A 21,999-nucleotide genomic window follows, 5' to 3' on the forward strand; every position below is an offset into this window, starting at 1 on the left:
TCCCCTCTCTCTCTCTCTTGCCATAGGGACTGGGAAAGGGGACGTTGTGGAAAGGATCCTTCCCGGCGAAGGAAGCGGGCCCCGAGCCCTCCTACTGATCAGGGGTTCGAAGGCTAGCCCCTCGGAAGGGTTTCGATAGCCGCCCCAGAGCACTCGGACTTCAAGCCCACTACTGATCAGGGGTTCGAAGGCTGGCCCCTCGGAAGGGTTCGACAGCCGCCCCAGAGCGCCCGGGCTCCGTGCCCACTACTGATCAGGGGTTCGTAGGCTGGCCCCTCAGAAGGGTTCGACAGTCGCCCCAGATCATACAGAGTGAGGGATGACTCTGGGTACGTTCGATACATAACCAAGGCTCGGGCTACGCTCCTGAGGTACCCTAGGATATTTCCGAGACCGGCGGGAACGATTTGTAACGGAATCCCATCGGAGGGAGGCATCGAGCCCTCGGACCCTGTCGAAGGGGTCTGGGTCCGGCGAATCACCCGCAGGTACTTTTGGAGCGTGCCTCCGGGCTACAGCCGACCCCTAACGAACAGGGCACGTGTGTCCACTCGGATCACCCATTAGCAGCTCACTGGAAACACCATGTTCGGCGCCCTCCGAGGGCAACATGGCGCTTTCCCCCCTCCTCCTTGCGGAAAGGCGACGCAGGGGCGTATAATAAAAGTCGGGAAAGTCCTTGATCGTCCTCTCGCTCCGTGCAGAGGCTCGGGGGCTGCTCTCGCACCCAGCTACGGCCAAAACTGTTGACAGCGTCAACAAACCAGCCTGATAACTTGGAACCCAACCACGCACCCGGGCTACTGCCAGGCCGCAAGAGGGAACAACCAGACCGGCCGAAGCACCATGAAAAGCATTCAGACCTCAGAGGAGTCAAACCACTCCTCCGAGGCCTCGGGGGCTACACCCGGCGGGTGCGCTCGCGCGCACCCACCAGAACAAGGCAAAAACCGAGAAAGGCCGGTCCCCTCACCGAAAATGTGGCAAAAGCCTCCAAGAGAGTATCGTCACTCCCTTCGAGGCTCGGGGGCTACTGTCGGGTACCATAATTAGGGGTACCCCCAACGCTCCTAATCACGGCTGGTTAACACCCTCAGACCAACTGACGGGTGCGGTTTAAGCCAAGACTTCGTCTACCTGAAGGACGCGATCTTACCCGAGCCCAGCCTCGGGTTGGAACAGTGGTCCCAGACGAATTCACGCCTCGCCCGAGGGCCTCCTCAGACGGCAGGCGCCCCCTCGGCTCTCCCGAGGCCCGGCTCGGGCAGGCTTCGTTGTGAAGCAACCTTGGCCATACCGCCTCACCAACCGACCGCTTCGCAGGCGCATTTAATGCGGGGGATGCCTGACGACGTATCCTGACACACGCGCCTCAGTCGGCCAGGCCGAAGTGACCGCAGTCACTTCGCCCCTCCTCTTTACTGTCCGATATGATAGGAAAACAGCGCCGCCCGCTCCGCTCCGACTGCCGTGTCAGCCACCCCGGCAACAACTGACAACAAGTCACGATCAACCACCGAGCTCAAGCCTCGGGCGCAACAGGAAGCTACGCCTCGCCCGACCTCACGCTCCAGCCTCAGGAGGAGGTCTCCGCCTCGCCCGACCTCAGGCTCCAGCCTCGGGAGGAGGTCTCCGCCTCGCCCGACCCCCGGACTCGGCCTCGACCCCAGTCTCGAGAAGAATCGCGTCCTCGCCCGACCCTGGCCTCAGCCACAAGAGAAGTCTCCGCCTCGACCGACCCTGGGCTCGGACTGACCGTGCTAATAGGGGATGCATCATTCCCCTACTCCTAGCCTGCTCAGGCTACAAGGAACAAGACCGGCGTCCCATCTGGCTTACCCCGGCGACGGGTAATGATGGTGCCCCGCATGCGCCATGACGCCGGTGGCTCTCAGCCCCTTACGACAGCAAGAAGACGTCAGCAGGGTCCTCGCCGCGCTGCCAGCTGTGCTCCATCACATGTACAGCGCCCAAGCTCTCCCCCGACGGCCACGATGGCATGTACACAGGGCTTAGGCACTCCACTGCCGGACACGTTAGCGCATAGCTACGCCCCCCGTTGTACACCTGGACTCTCTCCTTGCCTCTATAAAAGGGGAGTCCAGGGCCACCTTGAGGGGGGTTCGCGCGAGGGAAGCGGCGTACGAGCCCTCTCTCTCTCTCCCTCACGCGACGCGCTTGTAACCCCTACTGCGAGCGGCACCCCTGGTGCAGGATAATACAAGGTTTGTCCCACATCTTGTGTTTCATCCCGCGCCAACCCATCTGGACAGGGGCACGCAGCGACAATTTACTCGTCGGTCCAGGGACCCCCCGGGGTCGAAACGCCGACAATATGAAAACTATGTCTATGTTGATTAATAAATCATGTGAGAAAGATATTTCAAATAGCTAGCTAATTCGACATTAATCCAAGTAATAACTTGTATAAAGGTCATATTTTAGTTAGGTTATAATTATAGACATATTAACTTTTGTTTAGAAAGATCAATCTACTAAAACATAGATTACATTCGATTATAAAAGTATGTGATATTGTAGCAGGTCCAGTGCACCACAGGACCAGTCGTCTAGAGGGGGCTAAATAGGCGAATAAAAGTTTAACCCGAAAACATAGAAGTCTTACTCTACTTGAAGACTGGTTGCAGTGGAATGAAGATCACGTCGAGTAGGTTGTAGCAGAATTGAAGTCCCTGTCTCAAAGTAACCTGCACTTCAAAAATGACTTATACCAAACATAAGTATAGAAGTGCAAAGAGTAATCAAAGAAAGAGAAGAGGACAACACAGCAACAGCACACATCAGACATGGATTTATCCCGTGGTTCGGCTAGGCCTGAAATGCTTGCCTAGTCCGCGTTGGAGTTTGCCAACCTAGCTTAGAGTCTATTTCAACTCCTTCTCTGTTTGCTCAGATCCGTCACTAGGTGGCCGATTGAGGCTTCCACTATGTTGAAGTCGGTTACAGTAGAGCCAAGGTTGTTTACAATCTTCTTGACAACACTCCGGAAGAGTAACACCTTCGCTTGCTCAAGATCTTACTCGCTCTAACTTGTAGCAGCACCCCTCTACTCACTTTTGGCTTATAATTGCGCCAACACACAAACTAGAGAGAAATACACGAGAGAGGGGGTAGAAATGATTTGCAATATGTCTACACTTGTTTGCTACTATTGGGTGACTTGGGAACTTGATTATGTGCGCCTAGGGGGTCCTTTTATAGCCCCAAATGAGCCCCTAGTCGTTGCCCCTTCCTTCCAAAGAAGATGCCAAATCCTGGAAAAAACTGCTCTGTTTGCGGGGGCATCGGACCGGTCCGGTGCACTACTAGACCGAGTCCATGTGCCCCTAGTCCGGGATCTGATTAGCCCTTTCCTTCTCTGGAACGGCTAGCCGTTGGTGCACTAGACCAGTCTTGTAGCAGGTCCTGTGCGCCACGGACTAAGTCATGTAGCAGGTCCGGTGCACCACAGACCAAGTCCTATAGAGGCCCTGTAGATGGTCCGGTCCATAGGACCGACACTGTAGCTGGTGCAGTGATTTTTAGCCAAACAACCTGAGACCAGCTAGTTCACTCTTGGCGCACGGACCCACTACTGTAGCAGGTCCGATGCACCACAGGACTAGTCCTATGGTAGGCCCGGTGCACATAGACAGGTTGTAGTGAGTCCCTTTTCTCCATTTATTCTCCAATCGGTCTCAACTCAGAGGACTTTACTGTGACTTATACACATACAGTTATAGTATAATCCAATTGATTAAGTCCCAGAAAGTTACCTTTTCCCATTCTTTTCTTAGTTTTCTGTTTCTCCTGAAACAGACCTAGAATGACACTTTCTTTACAAACTGAGTTAGAGAGCAAACCAAAGCACCAAACATGTAGTAAAAGGTGTATGCAACATAATTGAACACTTAAACCTTGCATACTTAACATTTTTCATCGTTTTACCCATTTTGGCATGTTTGAGGTTGATGTTGGACTCCAAGCCATCAAGTCAACTTGACTTGATCTAGATTGTCATCTATGAGCTCCAACAGCTTGTAAAGGTCACATAGAACATGTCCAAACATAGGAACAGCTCAAACTAAAGGTCACAGTGAACTTAGCTCCTTTTGGGTTGCTTCTAGGTCCTAGCTTTGACATTACTCCATCTTCTAGTGACCTTGTTCGTTTCTTGAGCTTGATCTTGAACCTTATGACTTACACCACACAACCATAGATGCTACCTCATTTGTTGTAACACATGTCCTTAGATAGTGATTCTCGTTGCACCACAGCTCTTCTCAACTCGATCAACCTTGACTTAGCAAGTATTCTTCGCCCTGGCTTTGGGTTCCTCCGTCTCCTTGACCTTCTCTCGTGCACTCGGTACATCGAAGCTCTTCTTGTCTTCATCCTTGGCTTAATTGTCTCCAAGATATGCACACTGAGTCTCACATAAGCAATGTTCTTCTTTACTTGTGATGTCCACAGCCATAATCAATTTAGCCTTTGGACCATCACACTAGAACTCTTGTGTTGAACTATACAAGCTTTGCACTACGCACATGTTTTAACACTTAGCACACTTGTTCCTTTAATTGGGTTGTCATCCAAACCACCAAAACCCATAAGGGAGCTTTCATCATCAAATTCCACATCATATGTTTCTTCTACCAAGTCAGTGGCATGGTTGAATACTCTATATGCTTTGGAATTAAAAAAGTGACCAAGTAAGAAACTAATATCACATACTTTTGAAATTCCCCTATGTGTTGATGCTCCTTATAGATGTAGCATTTGCAACCGAACCCCCAAAAGAATGAGATATCTAGCTTCTTCATATTGAGCAACTCGAAAAAATGCTATTTTTCACTTTTAGTTTGGGCTCTCTGCTATTATGTCACCCGTGTTAATGACTTATGGGACCATCTGTGTCTATGACTTGTAGGCCTAATGGTAAACCAGATAAGCCCACAACTAAGAGTGACAAAATAGCAAATGGCTCAAGCAACTCATAGGTAGGATTAGGTAAAAAAATCTGAGACCAAACATTGAACCCGATCGGACCGAGACCGAACCCGATTAGACTAAAATATCTGTTATCGATTTCACATTAGGTTCCTAGTTGCTACAAACCAATATTTGTTTCAGTTCTTCGGTTATAGACATCAGTTACCTGATTAAACTGAACAATCCAACATTCAACCTAGTCGGCCCAATGCACCGGCACCGAACAGACGGTAAACGGTAACCCTAGATTCTCAACCCAATCCACTGTCTAGTCTCTAGCCCCAAGGAGTGGCGGCGAGCCAGTGACGCACCGCACTACCAAGTCGTACATCACGCCGGCACCCGGCAAGCTACAGACTGTTGTCCGCTAGGGCGCTAGATGTCGTCATTCACCGAAGGTTGTCCCTCCCTCGTTGTCGCTGGCTCACTGCATCTGCAGCTCGTGACGCGCCGACGCCTCCCGTGAACTTCAACGACCGTTGGTCACCTCGTCTGTTTCCGGTGCCCCCAAGTCTCCAACACCAAGTGGCCAAACCCCACTGCTTGTCGTGCTCCCCTCACCAATGATCAAATGTCCCAGCCCACAACAGAATATTTTGAGTCTTGCAATGTAAGTATGACAGTTATCCTCCTAGTTTTATTCTATTATTGTATAATTAGTAGTGACATAATAAACTCAATTGAGTTATATATGAGTTAGTAGAACTAGATGTTTCTTAGTTGTTTTCGATTCAAATCTGAGAAGGCAAGTGCCTATGCTCTCGGCCCCTCGCCTAGAAGTATGCAGTTTTATTTTTAGTAGTAGCATAAGTGCAAAATGTTTGAGGGCTTGCTTTTATGTTTGTTGTTGAATTTTTTAATGTTGCAATAGAGTTTTCATGTTGCAGCATCTGCAATAGAATTTTCAATGTTGCAGCTTCTTGTTGAATACACTCTTTCCATTTCAGCAGCTTCTTGTCAAGAATCTTCTAGTTTGTATTTTCTCCAAAAGATTTTTCTCAATATGAAACTAATTTTTATTGCCATTCTATTTTTGTAGATGTCCTATGAACCTAAGAAGAGCTTGGGGTAGGAACTTAAACTAAAAATATAGAGTTGGGGGTGGGGTGGCAAGGGCTGATGAGAATGTGATTATCCAAAGTAATGAAGGAGAGCAAAAAGGAACTGAAGGAGAGGATGAAGTTGATAAGGAAAAGCATGCCAAAAAATCAATGGCACCAAGATCTGAAATGCGGGAACACTTCAAAATTAAGGATGACTAAGGTGTGGGGAAGAAAATGAAGTGCAAGTATTGCTACCGTGCTATTAGAGCTTATTCTTATGTCAATGGCACTACTGCAATGTGGAGGCATTTTAATATCTGCAAGTGTAATTCCCATAAGAACAATAAGCTAGGGTCCAAAGCATGCCAATTTGAAAGTGTGCCAATGAGAAGGTGTTAGCACTTGGAGGTATGATCCTGAGGCAATAAGACAAGGTTTTGCTGAAATGGTCATAGAGGATGAGCTCCCTTTTATGTTTGGTGAGAAGTCGGGATTTAGAATTTTTTTGAAGATAGTTATCCCACATGGACTCCACCATCTCAAAGGACATGCATAAGGAACATAGTTAGAACTTATTTTAATCCATATATGTTGTTTCTATTTGCTAGCTGCTAATCTAGCGTGAATTGTGGAGTCTACTTCAAAGAACTTAATGCTATGACTGTGAGGCGGAGGGCATGATTGCCTAATGGAGTGAGGGCTTGAGGCAGTGAAGTCGAGTCTTCAACAACTTTCCAATGATGTCCTCCTGTCCCTGATGCTACATTTTATTGAGTAATGACTAATGGCGTATTAAATTAAACTAATGTTGTCTAAGTGAAGACTTATGTCTCTTATTTGTGGCTTTATGACTTGTGAGACTAAGTTGTTAGCTTGTTAGTCTATGTCAAATTGTTGATCATGCAGGCTACAGCTGTACAATTAAATTAAATTATGGTTGTGTCTCAGTAAGGACTGGTCATATTTTTGCTTGTACAATTATACACTTTGCACATGTTTATGCTTGCTGCTAGCGCCCTGGCTTCATGAAGGTTGTAGCTCAGTCCTAACTGAAGCCTGAAAGGTACGGGCTTTGCTCACAACAAGCATGTCGTCATCTAGCAGGCTAGCAGCTAGGCTGGCTAGCACCCACTACTCAGGTGGCTAGCTTGCTTGTTGTTTCTCGGTTCTGTTGGGTTAAGACCGAAAACCGAACCGATATTTTAGCTATCTGGTCTGTTGGTTTTTATTTGCTGAGTCATTAATTCGGTTCTCATACTATACAAATTGAAATTTAAAGAAACCGAAAAGACCGAACCGAATTCTCGGTTTAGCCCGGTTTAGACCGAACGCCCAGGCCTACTCATAGGCGGTATTCTCAAGCAATAGACAAAAAATAGGCAGTTGAATGCATATCAAGCAGTGTTGATAGCTTCAGCCCAAAACCTCTATAGTGTATTGTTCTCGTTTAGCATGGTTTTAGCAAAAGTGATCAATGGACGGTTCTTTCTTTCAACAACACAATTTTTGTTGATGAGTGTATGTTATGGATATTCATACTTGATCCCAACTTCATCACGATATTGTTTTATGTTTGTGTTGTCAAATTCCTGCCCATTATCTCTTTTTTCTTGATTTTCACTTCAAACTTGTTTTGTGCTTTCTTGAAAAACTTCTTGAATGTTGATGCAACTTTGGTATTATATTGAAGAAAGAACACCCAAGTATAACTTGTATATCGTCATCTACTATCATAAGACAATGGAGGTTGTCTCCCACATTTGCATATGATGTTGGTTCAAATAAGTCCATATGTAAGGGCTCTAACGGTCTCGATGTTGACATGAAACCTCTAGTTCGATGAGTGTTGACAACTTGCTTACTAGCTTAACATGCACTACAAATTTTATCCTTCTCAAACACAATATCTTTTAAACCTCTAACCATCTCTTTATTCAATAGCTTTTTTAGTGTACTCATTTCCACAAGAGCAAACCTTCTATGTCATAACCATCCATGTGGTGACTTTGGTGAATAGATGTCTCAAGTTTGCATCTTTAGAATTAAAATCCACTAGATATAAGTTGATGTATCTAAATATTATGAATATGACTTGATCATTGTCCTCTTTAGACATAAAAACTTGCTTCTTGGGTGAACAAGCATTGGAAGCCAAGGTTACACAATTTGTCTAAGGCCCCGTTTGTTTCCTTTCATTTTAAGAAATTAGAATCTTATTAATGGAATAGGCTATTTTTTAGAATGTGACATTCCACCACTTTCCAAAGTTATCATATAAGTCTATCTCAAATTCATAGGGTGAGAGATGAAAATTAATTCTTTAGATTTACATGTTATTTTTTCGATGTACAACTTATAACACACTCTTCTACTTGTTTCGCTATAACATAAATGTAGTATATAACTATCTCTCTCTTATGATTTAGGATAATATACAAATATATTACGTATATAAATATATGAACTTAATTAGTTTTATCTAAATTATAATTATTAAAATAGAATTCAATTCCAACGAAACAAATGGGCCTAATGGATAACAAGTTGAAGCTTAATAAAGCAACTAAAACAACATTTGAGATTGAGTGTCATTTGATATTACAACTTTGCCTAACCCTTTAACCTTCCCTTTATATTATTTTCAAATGTAATATTTTCTTAGTCATCTATCTCTTCAACCAGTTTTTTTTAAAAGAAACAGTTTTATCTTTTAGCTAGGAGAGGTCAGCTTCTTGGCTTCTAAGAAACTGAGAATCCAATTTTTATAAACTGAGGTATAAACTAGTATGTTTGAAACCAACTCAATTTTTATAAACTAATTTCTTAAAAACTGAGTGCTTCCAAACAAGCCTTTAGTCAGTTTGAAACAAGCCTTTAGTCAGTTTGATTTCGGCTAAAATTAAAAAAAAAACTTACATTTTAGAATAGAGGCACAAGAAACGTAGTACAAGCCTTTGTACAATATAATATGCAACATTATATACAGCCTTGCAAAAAAAAGATGACGTGGTTTCCATTCCCAGTCGTGTATTTAGCTTCTTCCTCTCGTATTGCGTACCAGCTACAAGTTTCACATTGACCAACGTTGTGCAAGTAAAGAAGACGCGAGAACCTTTTACTTGCCTGATCCAATCCAGCTCAACGGCTCCCCGAGCAGACGAGCACCCTTTCCTCATGAAGGTGCAAAATCCATAGCTCCAAGCTTCTCCATGGTTCATACTAGATATTTTGCACACAGACTACTTTAAAATAATTCATACCTAAAACCTTTCGAAAAAAAGAAATTGGTTTCACTAATATGCAAACTAATTTTTTTCTCCGGGTATACATAGTATTCAATTAGGAAATTGATCTAAATCCTAAACTTTATGCTCTACATGTGTATGTGGTTCAAAGCATTTAGTTTTTAGATTGTTGCTTTTCTAATTTCTATGCAGCAATAACTTGCTGAAATAATGGGAGAAGGATAAAATATTAATCTGGAATTCATCTACTAAGTACTGACGTAAAAACAAACACTCCAAATGCTTTACTGACCTAGTTTGCAAACCAAACTATCAAAAATGTTTGCAATGGAGACAGCATATGGAAAAAGACTAGGGTGTGGACAGCAACTACCTGCTAGAATGGACTAATTTTGCGTGCCAACTTTAATTGCCACTCGAAAACTAATCTCCTAGGAGTTGGTGCTAAAGCAATCTTTTGACATGCATTTGCATCATCAGCATGAATAATAGACAACACGTCTTCAACCAATGGATCTCTTCCACCCCTTAGAGGGTCCTATGGGAAAAAATAAAGAAACAAGACACAGTTATAACAATGCAAAGTTGAGTGAGATACTCTAGCAAACCATAATAGAATACATTCTGCAGTGATGTTAATAAAAGGAAGTTCAAGGAAATCGACATAAAATCTTCATCTCAATATCAAACAGTATAAAAGCATGGCAATAAGTTCGATACATGCATATCTCTGGAACAAGTTCTGGCATCCATCAAACATAAATTCGAAATTGCAGTCACTACCAGGTATCTCAGTAACAACTAAGAACAACTTGTTAGGAACTGAAAAGAAACCAGTAGCATTGTATGGCATAAGTTTCCCTTTAAGTTTACAAGCACATCTTCTCATGAAACAAGTGACTACGATCTATGTGATTTAGCCAAAAATTAGTCATAAGTTGGTTAATTAGGCTAAGATTAGCAACAAAAATGCATCCAGAAAGATACATTACGAGCCGCACCAGTAAGTATGGAACTTTTGATTTTAATCCAACTGCATCATAAGATAAGTTTTTTATGTAAGTGATGGCAAGCCATTTATTAATAAATTAGACAAGGATGACTATTTTCTTCCCAAATAGAAAAATTCAACCCTTCTAGTAAGTATGGAACTTTTGAATTTAATCCAACTGCATCACAAGAATAGTTTTTTATGTAAGTGACGGCAAGCTATTTATTAATAAATTAGATAGTGATGACTACTTTCTTCCCAAATAGAGAATCCGATCCTTTTAGGACAGACTACTTTCTTCTAGCTTCTACAAAATCAGGGGTAAGATTTATTTATAAAATCAGGGGTATGATTTATTTTGCCCCAATCAAGAAGTGTGAACTCGAGAAATGCTTGTAAATCTCAACATCCATAAACAACCCTAAGATGTAGATGTCCACCAAGCTTAGTAAGATAAAAGGAACCAATCCAATTTGTAAAAAATTATGTATCAACAAGTAACATTGTTACTGAATTTACTCTACATCTACACACTATCAAGTATTAACAGAGCTTGAAAACTAGGAACATGAGAAAATTTAATTATATATAAAAGTTCAAGACATCAAACCTGTACAAAGATATCTGTATGTGTTTTCCCTTCGTACAATAGTAACCTTGCTTGAGCACCAGCTTGTTGGAGGACGTCAACAAAAGTTTGACTGCGCATAGAAGATAGAGTAGCTGGTAACATGAATTGAGAAGGCTGTATTTGTTACATGATGGGTCAATCAATAGATTATCCATCCAAAAGAAAAACATCAACCTACAGTAGAAACAGAGAAATATACACAAAGGAAAGTTCAAGTTGAGCGGAGAAGATTAGAAAGTATAGCAAAAGCAATCTCATTGTAACGGTTTTGTTCAAAAAAATTGACCATTGACTTTACATCTTAGGAGGAGACAACATTCTCGTAAAACCTGGCAATTGACATTCTAACCAAGCAATGCTCCAATTTACAAGTATTTATTCCGGAGTCTAGGAGGACAAAGGGATTTCACCTCAAAGTTCGTGGAAATTTTTCGTTTCAGTTTTTAACCAGAAAAGTTACAAATTATGTCTATCAACCTTCCAGCCTGTATATACAGTTATATACAGTGTTGGTGTTCAAGGAATACCTTAATACAGGAAAGAAATGTTAAATTTGTAAAAGGAGGGCTGAAGGAGCATCACAGTTGCAGGAATCTTTAGACACCTTAAAAGCGTACCCTAATCCTGCCTCAGCTTGGTGCATAGCTTCATGAGTCCATCTAGTATATTTTATTGAACCGGGTACGTGTCATGTCAATAGCCAATGAATTTTTTATTTCAATCAGCATCCAATTAGTTAAGCAGCTGTAGGAAAGTTGCTTTTGTCAAATTCAAGGCTAATGGCTTTGGACTGCCATAGGATTTCCTTTCAACACAACAGCATGACAAGCATAGAGAAATCAGGTCAATCAAAACTCTAGGTTTACTTGATTTTCCCTTCAATTTTCTAAACAAACATCTATAGAAGGAATATGAACAAACCTGGAAGATGATGGTATTGAATAATCTTCAGTTCCATGCATAAGAACAACAAGAGGCAGAAGAGCTATGGTTTCAGCACTTGACGTCTTTGCAACAATTTCAGGAGAATAACGTGACAATGATTCCTCTCCTTCCATTATGCTGAAATTGTACTTCAAATCCATCATTAATCCTTACTGTTATATCTAATCGTTACTAGATACCACTTCATTAGATATCCAATTTAATACCTGAGGAATATTGAGCGATTAAGACCACGCTCGTGGAAATGGTCAACCAAATTATGCATATTGTATCTGCAACAAAACACTTTTGCTGATAAACCCAAGTCATCCAGATGCAATGCAGTGATGAAGATCATTAGCTTCGTTTTCATATTTTAGGGAAGTTCGTTATTAGATAGGTCATATTTATATCACATGACAAGGACAGAAGATTTTCAGTGCATTCATGTTTTGAAGACTCAAAATGACCAATTGCAAGTTTTCACGTCACTTGATGCAAACAACACCTTCTGCAGAAGATACTCATATGTTGAGGACAATATGGTATCTTATCTTTTGGTTACAGATTTTAAGTTAAAAAGGCATGATCCTAAAAGTTCAGGAGAGCTTAAAAGGAGCTCAGCTACCTGAAGCCCTGCTGCCATGCATGTTGTATTAGCTCATCAGTATGCAGGACTCAAAATAATCGTGCAATAGAAGGCTAATGAACAGCAGAACCTAAGATCTCACCCTCCAGATAAACCGAAGTATGCTTTGATTTGGGTAAGACTCCAAGAAACAGGATTCCCACCAGATTCTTTTACTGCTTGCTCCATGAGGGCACACGCTGCAATATGTGCACCTGCTGACTGACCTATCAAGTAGATCCTACAGACATAAATTCTACTCGAGTTATTAAGTGTTAAAATGGAACCAGATTTTGCATTCACATATAACCAAAATTAACCAGTACTGAAAAACGAAAGATATAAAGATATGTCATTAACAGAATGCACAAGGATAAGCAATTATTTCTGCTAATGCTGGAGAAAAGAATAGGTAAGGTTCTCTGAGAATGTCCAATGGCAATGAAGCAAACAACAGACTAGGTTAACTTTCCTTCCCAGTGACTAACTACACAATTCTTTTAGCAACTATGGTTTAAATTGATAGCCTTTAGCAACTATAAAGTGCAAACCAAGTCACAAACACTAACATGACAGGAGCTAGCCCGCTATCCTCTCCTTTTACTTTTTTCATTTTAGTTAAATGACATGCAGCTTTCTTGCGTTGTTTGAGAAAACATACACTAACATGATTATCCCTTAACATGAAATTATGCAAATTCCATGCCAAGTTAACTAGATAAATTAAAAAGTTGCTAGCTTACTGATTAGGATCTCCTCCATGGCTGGCGATGTTGTTGCACACAAAAGAAATCCCCTGAGAAGCATCATGAACCATGTCCCCTATTGTACCTTGTGGGAAATTTCTGAAAGGAGTATTGGATTGTTGTGTCAAGCAAACAATATACAAAAAGAATCCATGATCCCTCATTGGTAATAAAAAAATATAGCAGGAGAACTCAACAATCAGCACCTGTAATCAATGCAAGCAACTATTATTCCTCGCTCTGCCAATCGTCGTCCTAGAAGAGCACCCCATGCCTTGTAACTAAATTAAAAATTCATCAATATAGTCACCAAGTATTACTGCAGTATTCTTTTTCCCAGAATCATAAATACTAACCCAATAATCCATGCTCCACCAGTCACAAAGGCCACCACTGGACAGGGCCTACTATTATCTTCTGGTATGTATAGATCCAACCTGTATGGTGTAATACTCATCACATTATTCAACTAAGTATAGGAAATACTAACCGTGTTTCCAGCTAGGTGGCCTTCCCAACTGATGTTACCTGTTTCTGGGTTGGTCTCCATAGACTACACTTCTACGCACTTGGCTCGAAAAGAAATAGTAATATCCAACTGTAAACAAAGAAAAGATGTTTCAGAAATTAAACAAGATATAATATTCCTGTCAAAGGAGTCATAATCATAAGGTCCCTTCAAGACAAACTAAAATTTATATATTAAAACAACATATCATACTCTGTTAACAGGTAGGCTTCAATGTACCTTGTATAAATCCTGGCATAAGTACAATTGCATAGATTGTGAGTGAAAGAAGTTGTGACATCCATCGGTAACCTAACCTGAATAATAGTAAAAAAAATCAAAACACCAACATTAATGCTATTTATCAAAGCATTCAAACAAAATGGGAGAACACTGTTGATGTATGATATCTAGAAAAATATGAAATTTTACGTACACATAGTGTGACTCTACTACAATGCACATGACATCGAAAAGACTAGAAAATGCAAGGCTTGTATGTAGTGCTATCACTTTCAATGTTGAAGCTTGCGTACTTCTATAATGACTCTGTACACTCTTATTAGTACCATAAGACCTTGCACATGTTCCTACCATTCTATGAAACTGTACTTGTGAGTTCTGAGACCCTCTATTCTACTCTCCTCCCCGTCACTTTCCACTTCTGTCTTTCGAGTGCAAATCTCATAAGTAGAAAGAAATCGGTAGTTTAAAGTAGGCCCCGCTCTCTCTTTCAGAATTCTGCACCTAGGTACCACTCTAGTTTTCTTATTGGCTGACTCAAGTTTCATGTGTTTAATTGGCACAGTCAACAGATATAATTTTCTAAACAAGATGTAGAGTGCAGTTTCCAAAGAAAGAAATTGGTAAAATATTACGTCACAAAATTCAGCAGGCGGATTAAGAACCTGTTTTGATGCACGCACTAGTCGAGGTCTGGCTAAAAATTAGCTCTATTGCATCCAAACAGGAAAGCTAATAGGTAGGCTAATTTTTTAACAGTAGTTTACCAACTAGCTAGCCAACCATTGCTAATGTGAGCTCATTTTTAGCTCCAGCTAGTAGCTAGCTACTCCTAGCTATGTGTATCAAACAGGCCATCAGGAACATGGCTACCTCATTGCCGTCATTTATCAAATATAAAATCAATAATGATTGGTTGGTTAGCTGTTGAGTCAAAAGCGAGTGGGCTGCGCATGGCATGACCAATCAACTGTACACTAGCATGACATGATTGCATCAGCATGCGCATCCTTTTCAAAGTTCTCAGAGCAGAACGGAAACAGAGACGAGGTGTGCTACTCAACAGCATAAAAAGTCTGCACGCAAATGAAACCCAGAATCGTCTAGCACTGTGCAGTCTGCACCCACAAGACTCCCATCCACCCTTGTCGAGAAAGTTCCAAACGCAATTGCGTCATCTATCAGCAGATCTTATTAACTAGAGTAAGCCCCATTTTGTATGTCCGTGTTCGTGAAAGCTGCCTTCTAGACGCAACCACATAGGATTACTGAGTAAGCCCCATTTTGAATCTCTGTGTTTGTGAAAGCTGCCTTCTAGACGCAACCACATAGGATTACTGTGATAGAGTAGAACCACCAATCGTAAGCGACTTCCCTAAAATAGCAAGTCCATTCGGCCGTCGCTCCAGCATCGAAACCATCACCAGTTCACCACCGCGCGGGGGTAGCATCGTGCAATCCGTCACGCCGTTGACTAGTTAATCAATTGTTTCGTTAAGGTCGATAGACGAGATGGACTAAGCGCTTGGGATTCATCGAGGCGAGGACGAGCTAGTGAGGAACTGCGGATTACCCGAGGTACTGGAGGAGGGTGAAGGTGAGGCGCGAGACGAGGTAAGTCTCGGAGGCGGCGTGCCCGACGTCCTCGCGGAACGACGACGACTGGCGCCTGAGGCTACCGGGCCTCGGGGACGCGGTCTGCACCGGCGGCGGGGAGCGGCGGCGGCGGCCGGCTGAGTCGCTCCGCGCCAGGAGCGCGCCCGCCTCCTCGACGGAGGCCCGCATTGCGGAAGCAGAGGCCCCGCCGCGCAGCGGGGAGATTCGAATTGGCTTTTGGCCGGCAGCGGGTGCGTGGGGGCGATGGAGCGGGCGAGTCGACGGGGGGGCGTGCTCGTGAGGCGGTGGGGGCCTCTAAATAGGCGGCGGCGGTGGCGTGTGCGCCACTGGGGAGCGCGAGTGCGTTCACGCAACGTGGGACGCGTCACGAGCGTGAGCCCTTGGGGGCGCGGCGAGGTGCGAGCACGCAACAGATGGCGATCCAAAGTTTTGTGCTGCTTCCGGCATCCGCATCCTTCTTGTCCCTATACTGCTATATTCATATTGGGGTGACCGGAGCTTCCGGCGCTGGGTTTGGTTTAAAAAAAACTGCAGCATCTTGAAAACAAACTCAGCACTCTGATCGTGTGTTTCGTGATGTAACATTGTCTGGTTGAAATTGCCCTAGATACGGATACGCTGGGCGGCAAATGGTAGCAGGCTAGCAGCACACGCACTTGCTCACAGCTTGCAAGCACATGGCAGCCAGGCAGGACACCGTGAATGGCCCTGAGCTGAGCACCACCAGCACACGAAATTGCGTTTCGATTCTCTGTTTTCTCGTAAATTCGTGTGCCAATTCTTCTTGGGAAAAAATAAACTGGATCGATGGACCAAACTCGAACCGAAGGACGTTTGCCTACATGCCATGAAATTCTGCTGCTCTGGGCGTGAATGGTTGGTGGAAAGGGTGCCGTACAGGTACGCCGGGATGCCGCCACCTGCCAAAATCCGCCGGTGTAGCTGCGGCATCCACAGGACGAGAATCTTGCAGGCTCTAGAACTGGCTGTGAGTGTCATGTTCGCGGCCTGCGAGAAATTAGCTGGCCCTGGCCTAGAGGCTGCGGCGGACGGCGGTGGACTCGGTTGACGATTGCCGTCTGCATCCAACTCTGTATGTGGAGGAGGGGCCACGGTCCCATGACCCATCCCTCTCCCGGAGGCCGGAGCGGATTCGTGCGGCCGCGCCACACGTCGGGTCGAAATGGGAGGGAGTGAGGGACCGAACGGCTGGGTCGTATCGTGGCGGACCATGAACCGATGAACGAGTCTTTGAAAAACGTCGCGGACGGAGCCAACAACGTGCTGAACGGGGACGAGACGAGACGGTCCGACCTCTACAGGCCGTGCCAGGTTGGGTTGAGTGGGCTGGGCTGGCCGGGTGTATTAACCGGCCGAGCTAGACTGGATTGTGCTGGTCGGACGCCCGTTTTTTTCTTTTTTTATATATAAAAATGCTACGAGTGCAGCTGTTTTCGCGCTCGCTTTCCACCAAAAGCTTTGCCAGGCCTAGTGATTGACGTTGTCCAGATCGACATCAACACACTTTTTGGTGACTTCGCTGAGAAACAAGGTTACAGATCCACAAAATCATGTTTATATGGCCTCTAGGGCGTGTGGGCTCGAGGCTCCTGGACTACGAATGGCACAGAGAGTTCTCCGTCGAGGAATAGCTCTCTATCCATGTTTCCACGATGAAATAATTCCACATAGGATCCCCACGAACGTTTGTGGGATGTTTCTTTCACATCCCCATTCCCTCGCAGGATAAATCTCCGACAGGGATCCCATCATCGCTAAAATTACAATTATGACATAAGTCATTTGTTATTAATGCAAAAAAATGATAGGGATCCCATCATCGCCGCATGAGGATGGCAATATAACACGCAGGACTCAACGGGTACCGGTGAAGATTTTGACCACAGGTGCACCCCCATACGACCCTAAGCTTCGCGGGTGAAAGTCACATAGGTGGGTGAATAGATGGAACCTTAAATTTGTCACTTAACACAAAAAATCAAAACCCAGATAGGCGTTAGAACGAGAAGCAAATCAATCGAAGTGAGGGAGAGTAGTTCTTCTTGCTAGTGTTGCTCTTATAATAACGGAATTACTTTGTGAAAGCACCTAGAGGGGGGTGAATAGGTGATCATGTAAAAACTTAAACTTATAGCCACAAAACTTGGTTAAGTGTTAGCACAATGGAATTAAGTGGCTAAGGACCGAGCTCTTGTAAAACACAATGGTCACAGAGAAAACAAGCACAAGAGACACGATGATTTATCCCGTGGTTCGGCCAAGTATAACACTTGCCTACTCCACGTTGTGGCGTCCCAATGGATGAGGGTTGCACTCAACCCCTTTCAAGTGATCCAATGATCCACTTGAATACTACGGTTGTTTTCTTTCTTATACTCTTTTCCGTTTGCGATGAATCTCCACAACTTGGAGTCTCTCGCCCTTACAACAAAGATCAAAGTGAAAGCACTAGAGTAAGGGAGGGAAGCAACACACACAAATCCGCAGCAATACGCACACACACAGCCAAGACTTGAGCTCGAATGAATCACAACAAGTTCACCACTAGAATGGAGATCAAATCACTAAGAAAGTCAATCAAGTGCACAGAGACGGAGTGTGGAAGATTTAGAATGCTCAAAGTATGCTTAGATGTCTCCTCCATGTGCTTAGGGGTCCCTTTTATAGCCCCAAGACAGCTAGGAGCCGTTGGAAGCATTCTTGGAAGGCAATTCTTGCCTTCTGTCGGGTGGCGCACCGGACAGTCCGATGCACCACCGGACATCCACTTTTCATTGTCCGGTGCGGATCTCCTTCCTAAAATGGCACAGCCGACCGTTGCAGAATTGTAGCCGTTGGCGCACCGGACACTGTCCAGTGCACACCGGACAGTCCGGTGCCCCCAGTCGACCGTTGGCTGGGGCCACGCGTCGCGCGCGGATTGCGCGGCCTACCGTTGCGTTGGCGGCCGTTTGCTCACCGGACAGTCCGGTGAATTATAGTCGTACGCCGCCGACGAATTCCCGAGAGTGGCCAGTTCACCAGAGCCTGGCCTGGCGCACCGGACACTGTCCGGTGCACCACCGGACAGTCCGGTGCACCCAGACTGAGCATCAGTTGGTTGTACACAGCCAACTCTTTTCCAATCATTTTCTTTTCCTGATTCTAGCACTTAGACAAATATATTAGTACATAAAAACCAATATGCTAAGTCTAGAACCATACCTTCTTGTTGATTCGCACTTCATCCATCATTTGACATATAATTACTCACTCAATATGTGTTGGGCACTTAATCACCAAAATATACTAGGAATGGCCCAAGGGCACATTTCCCTTTCAATCTCCCCCTTTTTGGTGATTTATGCCAACACTTCAAAAAACAACAAATAGAAGTGCAACATCAATGCAATTGAGAATAAAAATAGTCTTTGACAAGATTTGACAAATTTGGATCGTTCTTTGCCACCACTTGGTTTGTTTTTGCAAATCAAATTCATTTTCTTATCTCTAAGTTAAACACTCATGTTTGGACACAAAGAGAGATAATCCTAGAGTAAAAATGATTAAGAGCCAAAAACTTCCCCTTTTTCCCATAATCAAACATTCTCCCCACAAGAGATCAAATTTTGATAGTAAGAGTTATTTTGACAAATCAAAAGTTCTACTCTTTTTCAAAAATTTCACAAGTGGTAGCTGATCCATTTGCTTTGGCCTTATTTTCTCCCCCTTTGGCATTAAGCACCAAAACAGGATCAATCTTGGCCCTTAAACCCCATTGCCTCACCAAAATCGTCAAGTACGAGTAAGAAGGCAATAAGAGTATGGAGATGAACTTGGAGTAAATTATTCTTTCATCAGAGTGCAGTGGAAGTCTTGCACGGTCCAAGTTCACATGTCCCTTTCAATCCACCTTTGAGACTAAATTGAGTAAACTCAAGCACGCGGTTAGTCTCAAAGGGTCAAGTTGTAGCACATCTCCCCCTAAATATGTGCATCACTCACACATGGGCTTTTGAGGTCCGAGGATCTCTTGCACAACTTGATCACCATAAATAAGCAAAAATATGCGTAAAGAAACATGATTAAAGACATAAAACACATTTATGCTATAGATCAATCCAAGTTATGCGAATCTAAGACATTTAGCTCACTACGCAGCCTGCAAAAGGTTTTCTCGTCTAAAGGCTTGGTAAAGATATCGGCTAGCTGGTTCTCGGTGCTAACATAAAACACTTTGATATCTCCCTTTTGCTGGTGGTCTCTCAAAAAGTGATGCCGGATGTCTATGTGCTTTGTGCGGCTGTGTTCAACAGGATTGTCTGCCATGCAGATTGCACTCTCATTATCACATAGGAGTGGGACTTTGCTCAGATTGTAGCCAAAGTCCTGGAGGGTTTGCCTCATCCAAAGTAGTTGCGCGCAACACTGTCCTGCGGCAACATACTCGGCCTCAGCGGTGGATAGGGCAACAGAGGTTTGTTTCTTAGAACTCCAAGACACCAGGGACCTTCCTAGGAATTGGCACGTCTCTGATGTACTCTTCCTATCAACCTTGCATCCAGCATAATCGGAGTCTGAGTATCCAATCAAGTCAAAGGTTGACCCTTTTGGATACCAGATCCCGAAGCAAGGTGTAGCAACTAAATATCTAAGTATTCACTTAACGGCCACAAGGTGACACTCCCTTGGGTCGGATTGAAATCTAGCACACATTCATATGCTTAGCATAATATCCGGTCTACTAGCACATAAATAAAGCAAAGAACCTATCATAGACCGGTATGCCTTTTGATCAATGGACTTACCTCCTTTGTTGAGGTCGACGTGTCCGTCAGTTCCCATTGGTGTCTTTGCGGGCTTGGCGTCCTTTATCCCAAATCGCTTGATCAAGTCTTGCGTGTACTTCATTTGGGAGATGAAGGTGTCGTCCTTGAGTTGCTTCACTTGGAACCCAAGGAAGTAGTTTAACTCTCCCATCATCGACATCTCGAATTTCTGTGTCATCACCCTGCTAAACTCTTCACAAGACTTTTGGTTAGTAGAACCAAATATTATGTCATCGACATAAATTTGGCATACAAATAGATCACCATCACAAGTCTTAGTAAAAAGACTTGGATCGGCTTTCCCAACCTTGAAAGCATTAGCAATTAGAAAATCTCTAAGGCATTCATACCATGCTCTTGGAGCTTGCTTAAGTCCATAGAGCGCCTTAGAGAGCTTACACACATGGTCGGGGTACCGTTCATCCTTAAAGCCAGTGGGTTGTTCCACATACACCTCCTCCTTGATTGGCCCATTGAGGAAAGCGCTCTTCACATCCATTTGAAACAACCTGAAAGAATGGTGAGCGGCATAGGCTAACAAAATGCGAATAGACTCTAGCCTAGCCACAGGAGCAAAAGTCTCCTCAAAATCCAAACCTGCGACTTGGGCATAACCTTTTGCCACAAGTCGAGCCTTGTTTCTTATCACCACTCCGTGCTCGTCTTGCTTGTTGCGGAACACCCACTTGGTTCCCACAACATTTTGCTTTGGACGTGGCACCAGGGTCCAAACTTCATTTTGCTTGAAGTTATTGAGTTCTTCCTGCATAGCCAACACCTAGTCCGGATCTAGCAAGGCCTCTTCTATCCTGAAAGGCTCAATAGAAGAGACAAACGAGTAATGCTCACAAAAATTAGCTAATCTAGAGCGAGTAGTTACTCCCTTGCTTATATCACCCAAAATCTGGTCGACGGGATGATTCCTTTGAATTGTCGCTCGGACTTGAGTTGGAGGGGCATGTGGTGCTTCTTCCTCCATAACTTGATCATCTTGTGCTCCCCCTTGATCACACGCCTCTTCTTGATGAATCTGTTCATCATCTTGAGTTGGGGGGTGCACCATTGTTGAGGAAGAAGTTTGATCTTGCTCTTTTTGTTCCTGTGGTCGCACATCTCCAATCGCCATGGTGCGTATTGCGGCCGTTGGAACATCATCTTCATCTACATCATCAAGATCAACTTGCTCTCTTGGAGAGCCATTAGTTTCATCAAATACAACGTCACTAGAGACTTCAACCAAACCCGATGATTTGTTGAAGACTCTATACGCCTTTGTATTTGAGTCATAACCTAACAAAAACCCTTCTACAGCTTTGGGAGCAAATTTAGAATTTCTACCTTTCTTCACTAGAATATAACATTTACTCCCAAATACACGAAAGTATGAAACGTTGGGTTTGTTATCGGTTAGAAGTTCATACGAGGTCTTCTTGAGGAGGCGATGAAGGTAGACCCGGTTTATGGCGTGGCAAGCCGTGTTCATAGCTTCCGACCAAAACCGCTCTGGCGTCTTGAATTCACCAAGCATTGTCCTCGCCATGTCTATGAGTGTCCTGTTCTTCCTATCTACCACATCATTTTGTTGTGGTGTGTAGGGGGCGG

General features: G+C 43.9%; 1 protein-coding gene across 8 annotated transcripts; it reads right to left on the minus strand.

The window, feature by feature from the left end:
* Positions 1-8,840: 8,840 nt before the first annotated feature.
* On the minus strand, positions 8,841-15,982 carry LOC100193534 (putative isoprenylcysteine alpha-carbonyl methylesterase ICMEL2). 8 transcript variants are annotated; one of them, XR_004856886.1, is made up of 12 exons: positions 15,525-15,982; positions 13,949-14,025; positions 13,729-13,798; positions 13,557-13,637; positions 13,407-13,481; positions 13,198-13,299; positions 12,558-12,695; positions 12,054-12,119; positions 11,824-11,964; positions 10,882-11,076; positions 9,654-9,818; positions 8,841-9,254 (listed from the first exon to the last, which is right to left on the minus strand). XR_004856886.1 is itself a non-coding variant. In XM_020549482.3 (12 exons), exons 1-11 carry the CDS (start codon positions 15,734-15,736, stop codon positions 9,657-9,659), a joined length of 1,215 nt encoding a protein of 404 aa, XP_020405071.1. In that variant the 5' UTR covers positions 15,737-15,982; the 3' UTR covers positions 8,841-9,302; positions 9,654-9,656. The 8 variants fall into 8 exon arrangements, 5 of the variants coding, with proteins under 5 accessions (XP_020405071.1, XP_008672134.1, XP_008672135.1 ...); XR_004856884.1 differs by having other exon boundaries at positions 12,558-12,710; XR_004856885.1 differs by having other exon boundaries at positions 8,841-9,302; positions 12,558-12,710.
* Between the last annotated feature and the right edge of the window lie 6,017 nt (positions 15,983-21,999).

This window comes from Zea mays, chromosome 3 (assembly GCF_902167145.1).
Source record: "Zea mays cultivar B73 chromosome 3, Zm-B73-REFERENCE-NAM-5.0, whole genome shotgun sequence".
Classification (NCBI taxonomy): Eukaryota; Viridiplantae; Streptophyta; class Magnoliopsida; order Poales; family Poaceae; genus Zea; species Zea mays.

Bases quoted from the DNA above. Each gene is read 5' to 3' on its own strand.
- LOC100193534 (XM_008673912.4), bottom strand. From the start codon at position 15,736: ATGCGGGCCTCCGTCGAGGAGGCGGGCGCGCTCCTGGCGCGGAGCGAC. The intron at 13,638-13,728 runs GTAACATCAGTT...TACACCATACAG, and splicing joins GGAGACCAACCCAGAAACAG to GTTGGATCTATACATACCAG. The intron at 9,819-10,881 runs GTTTGATGTCTT...TTTTTCCCATAG, and splicing joins ATACAGATATCTTTGTACAG to GACCCTCTAAGGGGTGGAAG.